Genomic DNA, 13,000 nt, shown 5'->3' on the forward strand with positions numbered 1-13,000 from the left:
AGATTACTAATGGTGGAAATAATGGACAATAATATGAAAACACTCCTGATTGCAATCTATGCCCCGAATGACAATCAAGAAGAATTTTATAGAAAATTACATATGAAAATAATTGAACTGGACTATGCTAATATAGTTATGATGAGAGACTTTCATGGAATTGTAGATAATAAATTGGACTATACAGCACAGAAAACAGCAAAGCAAAACAGAAAGACTCTCCCTAAATCCTTTTTTTAAATGATAGATGAAATAAATTTAAAAGATACATGGAGAGAAAGAAATGCTAAGACTAAACAATACACCTTCTATTCAAACAGACATTTATCATGGTCCAGAATAGATATGATATGGATGTCAACAGAATTGTTAGCTAATATTCAAGAAATAAATATTGAAACAAGTTCTTTGGCAGATCACAATCCAATGACAATTAAATGGAAAGGACAAAGAAGAAGATCTAGATGGACGTTAAATAATACTATATTAAAAGAAAAAGACTTCATACAGTGGATGGAGAAAGAACTGGCTTTCTTCTTTAGAGAAAACAAAAAAGAAGATACATCAATGCAGAACATATGGGATACAATGAAGGCATATGCCAGAGGCTTGATAATAGACTATACAAGGAAAAAATGAATAGACTAGCCTCTAAGGCATTAGAGGATGAGTATAAAGGACTTGAAAAAGAGCTACAGAAAATGCCACAGAAAAAGGACATTAAGTTAAAAATGGATATAATTAAACATAAAATGGGACTAATAGAAAAAGAACTAACACAGACAATCAGAGGTGCAAAACAGAACTATTTTGAAGATGCAAATAAACCAGGTAGATGGTTAGCGTACAAATTGAGAAAGGAGAAAGAATCAAGGAAAATATTGCAATTAATAGATGATCAAGGCCAAGTTTGCTATGGTAATAAAGAGAAGAAGGAAAGTATACGAGACTATTATGGGAAACTATACACACAAGAGAATACTGATGAGGAAAGAGTTAAACAGTACTTACAGAATGCTAATCTACCCCAGATACCTACAGAGATTGAAATAATGTTAGAAAGCAATATAACGATGATGGAGTTAACTGAAGCATTTAAGAAGCAAAACAACGGAAAGGCACCAGGCCCAGATGGACTTCCAGCAGAATTATAAAACACTACAAGAATCGTTGAACCTTCCATTGCATGAATATACTACCCAGAATTTTATATTTGTTCCAAACAATTCCAGTTAGGCTTGGAAAAGATTATTTTGAAGATTTAAATAAAATTGTGTTGAAATATATATATGGCAAGGTAAGAAAGCGAGAATAAAGTTAAAACTTTTGCAAGATGCCAGAATAAGAGGAGGATTTGGTTTGCCTAATTGGGAGTTGTATTGCCAAGCTACAAATTTGATTTGGGTTAAGGACTGGATAACGTTAAGAAATACTAGATCGTTGACATTAGGACATGATCTGTGTTGGAGTGGCATGCTTTTCTATGGTATAAAGGAACTAAAACACAGGGGTATTTTAGAAGACATTATTTACGGGAGTCTCTGTGGTTAAATTGGGAGAAGATTAAAAGGCAACATTATTTGAAAATTCCAGTCTGGTTATCGACTATTGAAGCATTTTCTTATCCTATAATATATAAAAAGGAACAAACAGTTAGATATGGTGAAGTATTGAATGAAAAGGGTGAACTTAAATCTATGCAAACATTAGAGGAACAAGGTATAAAGATGAATTGGTTTTCATGTGCGCAAATACATTAAAGGTATGGCAAAGATTCTAAAACAGAAGGTTTCTATGATAAACTGACTGATTTAGATAAGATTTTGACAGGTACTGATGAAAAGGTGATTAAAAAATTATATGAATATTTATTAGAAATTAAACTAGAAGAAGAACAAGTTAAAGAAACTATGATTGCTTGGGGGAAGAATTTTGGATATGGGATTGATCTAGAGAAATGGCAAAAATTGTGGTCTCAAAATTATAAAATGACAATGTCAACAGCATATAAAGAAAATTTGTATAAGATGTTTTACAGGTGGCATTTTCCCCCAACAAGAATAGCAAGAATGTTCAAGAACAAATCCGAAAAATGTTGGAAATGTCATCAGACACCTGGCTCATATTACCATATGTGGTGGACTTGTGCGGATGCTAAAAAATACTGGACTAAAATCCACACGTGGTTGGAAAAAATGACAAAAAAACATATAGACTTGAAACCAGAGATATTTTTATTGGGAGTTTTGCCTGAAATATATAGTAAAGACTTGAAATATCTGATTGTAAATGTATTAACAGAGGCTAGGATTGTATTTGCCAAAAACTGGAAAAATGAGAAAATACCATTACAGGAGGAAATCATTAAGAAAATATTGGAATGGGCTGAAATGAGTAGATTGACGTTTGAAATTCGAGAACAAGAGGATAAACAATTTTATAAAATTTGGGATCCATCAATGGTTAGACAATAAAACATGGTAATGAAATATGTAGACTTTTAGAAAATAATAAATATATAAAAATGTATTCTTATTATATCTAGAAAATGATTGTAGGATAGATTTGAGATGATAATATGAACTGTCATAAAACAAATTAACTAAAATATGGATTATTTCATAAAACATGAATGAATAAAAGTATCGTCAAATGATTGATTAACAATGATATTAATGTACTTAATATTTGATTGAAAATATGAGAATATATACAATGTAATTGTAATTGAAGACTACAAAATGGAAGCACAAAACAATCTGTAAACCAACCGACACACTGTATGTATATATATATATGGAAGATGGCTTGATGTTTTTATGTTTTGTCTGTCTATGTTTGTCTTAAAAACCAATAAAAATTTATAAAAAAAACCCAACTAATGCAATCCGGGTTGTATAAACAGAGGCATAGAATGAAGATCATGTGAAGTATTTAGTGCTGCTTTACAAAACCCTAGTAGGAAAAAGTTCAGAAAAGAACTAAGATGATCAAAGTCCTGAAGACTAAACCATATGAAGAACAGCTGCAGGATTTGGGTCTGGCTAGTCTAAAGAAAAGAAGGACTAGGGGTGACATGATAGTAATATTCCAGTATTTGAGGGGCTGCCACAAAGAAGAGCAGGTCAAATCATTCTCCAAAGCTCTGGAGTGCAGGACAAGAAACAATGGTTGGAAACTCATCAAAGAGAGAAGCAACTTGAAACTAAGGAGAAACTTCCTAGCAGTGAGGACAATTAACCAGTGGAACAACTTGCCTCCAGAAGCCTCGTAGGCAGGGGTGGGATGCTACCGGTTGTGCCTGGCTCTACAGAACTGGTAGCTCTGAAGAGCAGCAGACAGAGAACCGGTTCTGTGTCTGCTGCTATTTGGCCCACCCACCCGCCTGGGCTCTTACCTGTCCTTCATTTCCTGCTTTTTCAACCTCAGCTGCTTTGCGCAACACACCTGAGGTTGGAAAAACAGGGAAAAAGAGGCTTTCCAAATGCTATGCACCTGTGTGTAGCGCTTGTCAGCTGTCCTGGTGGCACAGCTAAAGGTTTTCTTACACGCACGCGGTGATTGCGCAAAACGTAATCACCAAACCGGAAGTAACACCGATTGAATCCCACCACTGCTCGTAGGTGCTCCATCACGAGAGATTTTAAAGAAGAGTCTAGACAGCCACTTATCTAAAATGGTCATAGGATCTCCTGCTTGAGCAGGGGGCTGGACTAGAAGACCTCCAAGGCCCCTTCCAGCTCATTCTATTCTAAGAACCTAAGAAAACCTATAAAAGCAAAGAGCCCGGACATCTGAGGGAAAGCCCTTCTCAAACAGGTTCTGTCTGCCTGGTACTGGCCGGTGTCCTCCAGATCACCTCCATTGAACACGGTCATCTTACGGGACCCAAGAAGGGGGGGGGGGGCTTCTCTGTCATTGCCCACAAACTGTACCAGGACATCTGCAGAGGTTGGGGGCAGGGGAGATCTTCTGGGTCTGGAAAACCCTTAAGATCTGGGTGTGATGTTCTGTTGCTGTTTGTCTAGGACCTCTCTTTTGCTTGTGTGTGCCATTTATAAGACTGCATTGGTCTGGGCTGTTCATTTGGTTTGATGTTTTATTTGTTTTCCTGAATTTATAAACAGTATTTTATGATGCCAAGAGCCCACTGGAGTTGGGCAGTTAATAATATCAAATAAATAAATAAACCTGTTTTATGCATACTTCTGTGCATATTTTTGGCTGTTAATATTTGCATTTGTGTGCATGTTTCCCTGATTTGTAGACCACATTGCAAAATACGGAAAAATATTCAGTGTTCATTATGTACCTGAGTTTTAGTTTCACAACATACTTAAGATGCCCCAAATGGTCACCTTCCTATAAAGCTTCCGCTGTGACACTTTTAAAACATTCCTGCCCTACAGTGTTTAAATGTTGCTTTTCCCAAGAGCTAATCTGTACTGTATCTTTTGGCATGTGAATGAGGTCACAAAGATTTCTTATTACACTATCTCCATCCCAAGGATTATCTTTCCAAGAATCAACCTGTAGACCTTCTAGAAGGCAAGCCTGCACCGGCTGAACCCACACCCTACACAACCCACCACTGGAAAGAACGCAACGCCTACCTCATTTCAATGGCATTGGGGGGAAGGACACCCGCTTGTAGTAAAATACTTTTTAGACAGAGCGATTTACACAAATATGCGCACATAGCCAGATAATGCTCTCCTGTGCATACAGAGCACACTCAACAAGATTTGCCAAGGTTGCCCACAAATCTGAACCAGAAACTTTATGGGGCATCCTGCCTGCCTGGTGCTCATGAGACCCTTCCCGCCTGGATCGTGCTTCCAAGAGGCAAGCAGGGAGGGGAAGGCCCTTGGTCCCGTGCAAAGGGATTGGAATGGGACCTGGAACCTCACTTGCTCAACCTCTGCTGCCCATTAAGAGGCCCCGTGAGCACATCCCTCAGCGGAGGGGTCTAGGTGGAGAGTCGGCAATGCTGGGGCCAGAAGGTCTGAAGAGCTCTCTCACTTGAGGGATGAGGAGCTTTTGGCTATGCAGATAGACCTCAACTCGTGACGTGGAATCTAAGTTCCAATAGTTGGGCTCCCTCCGTAATAACATGACCAAACCTCAGGCAATCATAGTTAGGGCTGTTTGCAGCGTCCACCCAAAACTGGCCCTTCTGGCTTTTGGCAAAACAGAATCGCCCATAGCCAAATAGTGGTTCACTTGATGGCTACAGCATTCTCTTTACGAACTTTAAAACCCCTGCATTTACTACAAGACCAGCCCATAAATAGTGAGCCGGTTTCATGGCCAATCCATTTTACCACTGTTATGACATACAACATACCAAGGGCAGGCTCCACTTCAGCTGTATGTCAAAAGACTACATGTAAGCAGGTGGACATCCGTGGCATTTTCTGAAACAGGCCCAGATGCCCACGGCGTGCCAAAGTCATTATTTCCTCAGATTCTCCTAGTCAATGCTGGCTTTAGCTTAGACTTGCCAGGCTGACAGCTTTCCCAGGCCATGGCGGCTTGCTTAAGGAGAGCTGCCTGCTCAGCACTCAGGCCTGCCTGCCTCCCCAGGATCACAATATTTCGTGGCTTGTGAGAGCCGTTTTTCACATGGCTCCCATTTTTCACTTGTGTTTCTCAAGAGGCCGATAGACACTGTCCTGCTTGACTGAAAGAGATGCCTGCTAGCTTCTTACATTAAGCACCCGGGAGAGAGAGGGAAGAGAACTTCAACTTTGATTTCATTATAAATCAGTGGAAGGGACCTTGGAGGTCTTCTAGTCCAGCCACCTGCTCAAGCAGGTGAATCTATACCATTTCAGACAGGTGGCTGTCCAGTCTCTTTTTAAAAGCCTCCGGTGATGGAGCAGCCGCGATTTCTGAAGGCAAAGCTGCTCCACCAGTTCATTGTCCTCCCTGTGAGGAAGTTTCTCCTCAATTCCAGGTTGCTTCTCTCCTGGATTAGTTTCCATCCATTGTTTCTTGTCCTGCCTTCCGGTGCCTTGGAACATAATTTGACCCCCTCCTCTTTGTGGCAGCCCCTCAAATACTGTAACACCCACTCCAATTTTGTGCTCCAGAGCACCGCTATTTGATTGTTTTGTTATTTTGGGCAAAAATGAGGAAGAGGGGAAATGTGTGTGTTAAGACTTGTAAAAAAAAACCACATGTATTCATACTCTTCAGAGTAGAAGCTTGTACGATTGTTGGCTGCCCAGAGTCACTGGTTTGAGATGGGCAGCTGGGCTTGCAAACTCCCACTTCCCAAAGGAGGGCAAACCCCTGCAGTCCTGCCAACCTTGTCGTCTCACTGGAAATGCCTCCTTGATCCCAGGGGATTACTTCTTCAGTTTGTGACCCTCCAGATGGGTGGGTTGGGAAAGTAACCAGAGGAGATTCGCCTCAGCCAAACCCCAGATCCAGCTGGCTGCCTGGAGCATTTCACGGGCCAATTCCCCATCTGGGGCCGCGAGAACGGGGAATTTGGGGAGCACCAGATCCGGCAGGCCTGGGGGTTCCAGCTTGGGGAACACAGACAGATCCTGAGTGTGCTAAGATTTCATCACGATTTCTGAAAGGTGCTGAGGGCGCTCTCCTTGCTGCCCTGGAACTAAGAAGGGTATTAATGACAATCCTGTCTCCAATCCGTCCTGACAGGGGAGCGTTTCCCCTGCTCTTTGCAGTCACATGGCGGAGGAGGGGAAGGATGAGCCCTGTGCCTCCAGCAAGACTCTGGTGTATTTTTAAACGCAGGCCAACGGGCACCACTAAGCTGTTGGTGCTCTTATGAGCCAGCAGCCCCCAGAGGCCGTGGGGAAGGAAGCTCACCTGTGTGTCACCCTCTCCATTCCCCAGGGAGCCTGTCAGGGCAGGACGAGGAGGGAAAGGTGTCGCTTGGAGTGGCCAGCTGCAGAGTCCTGGGGCTGCTCCCTCCCTGCCCAGGAGCTCTGGTCTGAATGCCTCCGGGCAGAGGGAAACCTCAGCAGAAGCTCCTCTCCATTCTAATCCGTTCTAATCGCCTTCTTTTCCCTGTAATGACTGAAACTGGGTTCTCAAATGGTCCCGATTCCTGTGTGGTTTTCCAAATTACTCCATTTTTGCGATCAACATTTCAGTCTCTGGGTGCATTTTATATGCTCATTTCCTCAATGTTCACGTCCTTCTCTGCCTAACATCCCCCACCCCCCGATTTTGTCTTGAAGACTGACAATATCCAGAAGTGGGACAACCTTTTCTGGGTCCCTGGGTGGAGGAGGTGTGGGTGTAGTGGGCAGCCGGTGTGGAGTGGGTGTGGTGGTGGACAAATCGCAAGTGGAGACTGGCCTGAATCCCTTCTGGAGCTCCAGGTGGCCACTCTCTCTCAGCCTGCCCTCCCTCACAGCACTGTTGGGGAGGGAAAAGGGGGAAGAAGCGAGGCCCTAATGCCCAAGTTCAACTAAACAGGTAAGATTGACGTCTCCCCTCCTTCAGCTTAAGTGAAACAAGCAAAGGAAATCCCGTCTTTTGCAGGACACTGAAGAGAGAAAAGGGGAAGATGGGAGGAGGGGCCACAGGGAGAAGCGCTTACCTGACGCTGTTTGAGGAAGTCCAGCGCAATCTGTACGTTCTGCAGGCGGTGGAAGCGCATCCTCCCCTTTTCTCGAGGCTGGAAAAGAGACAACGGAGCTCAGCCCTTCTCCGACAAAGGCAAACGCCTCCCGCCACCTCGAGAGAAGCCTGGGCCTCCCTTGGGGAGATCCGTCCCTGCAGGGCTCAGCTGGGCCATGTCACACAGCTTGAAGGCTTGGAGCAACAGCCATGGAAAACAAGCAAGGTTCTGACCCCGTCAATCAAGATTCCTCCATCACAGCAACTTTAAGGTGGGTGGACTTCAGCTCCCAGAATTCCCCAGCCAGCAGGCTGGGGATTCCAGGAGCGGAAGTCCATATTTCTTACAAGCTCAATGACTGACCGTCCGGTCAATGTGAGGGCCCGTTTTGGAAGGCCTGGGCCTGAATCAGCCTCTCTGCCAGCAAATTCATCCATCTGAGGGAGGAAGAGGAAAGGAAATTGCTAAACAAGCCCACTTTTTCTGGTTTCCCTGTTTACAACCTTCTTAGACCAGCCAAAGAGGACAACTCTGAGCTCCAATAACCTTCTCCAACCTGAAGCCCATCAGGTGGGCCAGTGGAAAATTATTTATTTTTATTCAGAATTTGTCAAACAAAAGCGAGGACAAGAACAAAAGCGTAAAACTGGTAAATATTTTACCCCTCTAAATTATGGGGTGACCCAACCTATCTGACAGGCGTTGGGGGAAGGGAGACTAACGTTCAAATGCTAAGCACGTCCATCCAAAGCAGCTTCCATTGCAGGACGGGTGGTGGGGTTCACCAGGAGGGGCTGGTAGGCCAAGTTCTTGCCTCGTTCGCAGCAGCTGCTGGGCCCTCCAAGCCGGGAGAGCAGCCCCACCGGACGTAAAGGGCCGAGGGAGGCCTCTTCCTTCCCTCTCGGCCAGCATGAAGCCAAGGGAGAATTTCAAAAGGGGGGAGAGGCCGGTCCTTCCTCCTTACAGGGGGCCCAAATGTCGTTCACCAAGGAGCAGGAAGGTTCCCCCACCCACTGAACGGATGGACCATCCAGATGAGCGGCTGAGAATCCCCATCGCACTGCTCACCTTTGGGCCTGGGCTCAAGGCACCACGGGGTCCAGTTTGTATTGGGCTGGGGGGGGGGCGAAGAGGATAAACGCTCAGCCTGCTTCTCAGCCTGTTTTCTGGCTCGTGGGTTGCCTGACAAAAATCTGGTGGAGTCAGTTGCCAACTCCAGGCAGTGCTAGGGGCTCTCACACGAAACGTCACTCTGGATCATGAGAGGGGGGCTGGCTTCCTACATGGATTTTGGCTTGGAGTGCCATATGGCCCCCACTACCAGGAAACCAGTATGGAGTCACCGTGACTGTAATCAAGCAATGGTTTAAGGGGAGAGGTAAAGGCACAGCCTGGGTGCTTTAAGGGCACCTTTCCCAACTTCAGGGCCCTCCAAATACTTTCAACTGCAACTTGTTTCCATCCAGCATGGACCAAATCCACAACATCTAGAGGACCAGAGGATTGCGGGTGGGGGGGCTTTTAGAAGACGGGAAGATTCAGGGAAGCAAAAAAGGCAAAACAGATGGTGAGAAATGAGGGAGGGTGCACAAAATATTCCTCTGGATGGACTGAACGGAGGAGGAGGAGGCGGAGGAGGAGGCGGAGGAGGAGGAGGAGGAGGAGGAGGAGGAGGGGAGGCGCCGGGCAACTGGCCCAACTTTGACCAGAGCAAAGCTGCTGCCCTGGAGGACCCAGGCCCTGCCAAGGTCACAGAGTGGTCCAGAAATAACACGAAAAGCAGGCTGCAGTAAGTGACAGCTCTACTGTTGCACCCTAAAGCCAAGAGCACGCCCCGCTCTCCCCTTGGTCTGCCCTGCCCAGGGGGCTACCCACCTCCCAAGCTGCACTGTGCAACTGTCCTGCAGCAGCCAATAAAGGGGCAGCCACCCCCACCCCCACCCCCACCCCCAACCAGGAAAAAGAGTGCCAAGCCATACAAAGAGATGCTCCCGGCCCAAGAGCAACCCAGGGGCTTTCAAGCACACGTGAGAAGCAGCAGCAATGGCAGGCAGCCGTCAATGGTTGTTTTTAACAAGGCCTCTGGGGGTCTCAGGTCAAGACCCTGGCCAGGATGGGGTACTGAAGATGCTGAACCCAGAGCAGACATGCCCATGTTCAAGTCCGGCCTCAACCTAAGAAGGGATGAGGAATTGGCCTTGGGGGAAAGGAGGAAGGAGCCATCCAGGGAGGCTCTAGTACTCCAGGGGAGGAAAGGTATGCTAATTGGTGGTGTCAGGAAAGGTGCTACCTGTACCGCGGTTTCCTGAGGAAAAAGAACACCAGAAGGAAACTCAAAAAAAAACCTCACCCAGATGTTTTCGGGATGCAAAATAAGGGCCAGAACCAGGCGTGGGGTGCTCTTTATCGAAAAGAACTAAGTGGAATAGCAGGATTTTGAAATCCTTTCTGACCAGCCTTGCATTTCTTCCGAGTTTCTCGTGCTTCTCTCTTTCTCAGGAGTCCCCGAGTCCCCTTGAAGGATTCCTCCCGTCCTGCTCCCAAAGTCAGGGCTAGATTCCTCCCTCAGCTCAACCTGGGGAGAACCGGGAGGGAGGGAGCACAATCTATGCCGTCGTGAGATCCTGTACAAATAATATTAAAAAATATAAACAGGGCTCACCTAGGAAGGAGGAGGAGGAGGAGGAGGAGACCTCCCGAAGGGGACTTTGCCCAAATCTCTCTCTCATCCTCCTATACAAAGGGCAGGTAACTCTCCTCCCTAGTGGCTCTCTCTCTGCCCAACACGCCTCTTTGACCAAGCAGAGACCCAGCGGCCTGTGGCAAGGCTGCCTTCCTTGCAGAGCACAGGAAGGGAACCATTTGGTTGCAAAGGCGAGCGAGCGGGCAGCCTGCAGAACAAAGTGTTGGTTCTGCAGCACGAGACTCTTCAGGGAAGGATCCTGGCCTGTTTCTCCACACAGAGGAAAACTTTCTGCCGATTTCCCCTCTCTATTGTGACAGGTGGCTTCCTCCTGGCGTTCCCTTCCCAAACGCATGACTAGCCATTTTGGAAGCCCCATTCCCAACACATCTGGGAGTGTGAGGAAGGCTGGCCTGGGGTTACACATCTGGGAACAAAAGAAGCTTGTGGAAGTGCACAAGAACTGCAAAAAAGGCAAACCATTCTGTGCTCGCACTACGTGAGTTAGTATTCTTCACACATTCCCAGCTACCGACACCAGAGACACGTCCAGATAATCCAGTGAATTCCTCACAATCTTCAAGTCCTAAATGAAATCCCATTCCAGCCTCTGGGAGGGGAGAAGGAAGTTTGTTCTCCCTTTGAAAGAAGAGCAGCATGCCCGCTCTTCCCTTGGCACCATCGAAACTGATTCAAGCTGCCAAGGTTTTGGGGCAAAGGGTGACCTTGTAAAAGGGAAGCAGAGAAAACCCTGATTCCTTGCTTTGTTGGATGCCTCCAGGATAGCACAACATGTGGGCAACTGACTGGGGTTCTCGGGGCAGGAAATGAGGGGGGCCACTCCTTCCCTTGGGTTCCCTGTCCTCCCCACTTTCCCCTGGACCCTTCCCTTCCTTTGGCTTGCAGCATTTGGAGACATCCAGCTCCATCTGGCTCTTTCCTGGGCAGGTGATGTCCCCACACAAAGAGCTACAAAGTAGAATTCTGGGGGGACAGACGGACGGACGGACGGATGACTCCACCTGTCTTCATCCCACAAATGTAACCAAAGGCTCTGGGAAAGATGCCGTCTCACAGGCTCACGTGCCATCTGCCATTTGGTCATTTCCGTTTCTTAGAAGATGCTGGAAGTCCTGCCTGAAATCTGAGGTATTTCTGGATTATCGGAATGTGTCCAGTACCAGTTGCCATTGCTCCTCCATGGTGGGCATTGACCTACTGTATTGACCTCTTCCTCCTCCTCACAGTCTTCGCTGCCCAAGCGACTCCAGGGTGGGACTTTCACCAAGCCAAGAGTCTTCTGCCCTGAGGTTTCCTCAGGCTAATAAATAGGATGGACAATACAGTACTAAATGGGAGAACATGGGAGACACACCAAAGAAAGAAAGAATGCCACACCCGACAAATGCACAGGAAGAGCAGTGCACAAACGTGTCCTTTGCCTGCCCTCCCTTTGTAAAAATGTTTTTTCAAATGCACAGCTCCTCCAGATCTTCCACAGCCCACGTTCACCCAACATTCAGAGCTTCCAGAAGTGAGCCACCTGATAGGGAAAAATGTCACAGGGCGCAGGTCAGCTGCGGTTGCGGAAACAGTTTAGGACCAAACCTTTTAGATGGCAGAGAATATGCTTTGTGTCTAAGGGAAAGCGGGGTGGGGAGGAAAGGATTGAGAGGCAAAGAACTAAAAATATAAGAACTTCTTAACTATTAGTTTTAATGTGTGTGTTTTGTCAAATTTAATAGAATTACGATGAAACAAAAAGAACCGAGTTGTATGTACAAGTAAGTTGGGCTGCAGCAAACAATTCCCCAACTTTTCAGTTGCTCTCCCATTGAACCCACCGGCTGCTGCAGGCACCTTGGAGATTCTCTGCATCTTCTTCGTTTTGCGGTGGGTGGGGGGGGTGGGGGCTCCTCTCCACATGCCAGGCAAATAAAACGGTCGATATTAACAATGAATCTGCCCCGCAGAAGAGGGCTGATTCCACAACGGCCAATTTTGTGCTTTTGTGCTTATTTTGTGCTTTTGTTTCCCCAGTTCAACAAGCGCAAGTCACAGAATGGAGAACTCTCACCGAGTGACCTCCATAATTACTTTCTTAAGTTTTAAGGTGAAATCCTTGTGGCCAGAGGCCCAGGAGTGAGGCCTGGACGAGAAGGACCTGCTGGAAGAGTGCCAAAGACCACCACCACCATCCGCCCCCCCCACTGCAAAGAGAGAAGAGCCAGGGACTCAGTGCTGGCAGCCCAACTTCTGAGGAAGAAGCTTCTTCAGAACTGGAGGCACTTGTAGGGAAAAATGGGAAGCTTGACTCCTCGGACAACTAGACCACTCTTCCAAATTCCAGCGAAGAAACAAGTCTCTGCGCCCTCCTGAGAGACTTCCCCCCAGTACACTGAGTGGGACCCTGCTGAAATTATCATCATCATCACCAGAGTGGGGAGGGACCTCGGAGGTCTTCTAGTCCACCCCCCTGCCCAAGCAGGAGACCCGATCATATTTCAGACAAGTGGGTGTCCAGTCCCTTCTTAAAAGCCCGAAGTGATGCAGCACCCACAACTTCTGGAGGGAGGCTGTTCCATTGGCTGATTGTTCTCAGCATCAGAAAATTTCTCCTCAGAAACCTAGAACTACGGAAAAACGTCCTGACGGGGAGAATAAAGCTCCAACACTGAACACAACCAGACTGGGAGTGTGGGAGGGCAGGGCGA

At 46.6% G+C, this 13,000-nt stretch overlaps 1 protein-coding gene across 1 annotated transcript in view; it reads right to left on the minus strand.

Moving 5' to 3' along the window:
• The window catches only part of LOC113437698 (microtubule actin crosslinking factor 1), a 282,960-nt gene that overhangs the window by 186,201 nt on the left and 83,759 nt on the right, over nucleotides 1-13,000 (minus strand). Inside the window, 1 exon segment of the mRNA XM_087939498.1 lies at nucleotides 7,583-7,660. Coding sequence (XP_087795624.1) covers nucleotides 7,583-7,660 — 78 coding nt within the window.

Source organism: Pseudonaja textilis, chromosome 10, assembly GCF_049901715.1.
Source record: "Pseudonaja textilis isolate UNSWEBS1 chromosome 10, rPseTex1.2, whole genome shotgun sequence".
Lineage (NCBI taxonomy): Eukaryota > Metazoa > Chordata > Lepidosauria > Squamata > Elapidae > Pseudonaja > Pseudonaja textilis.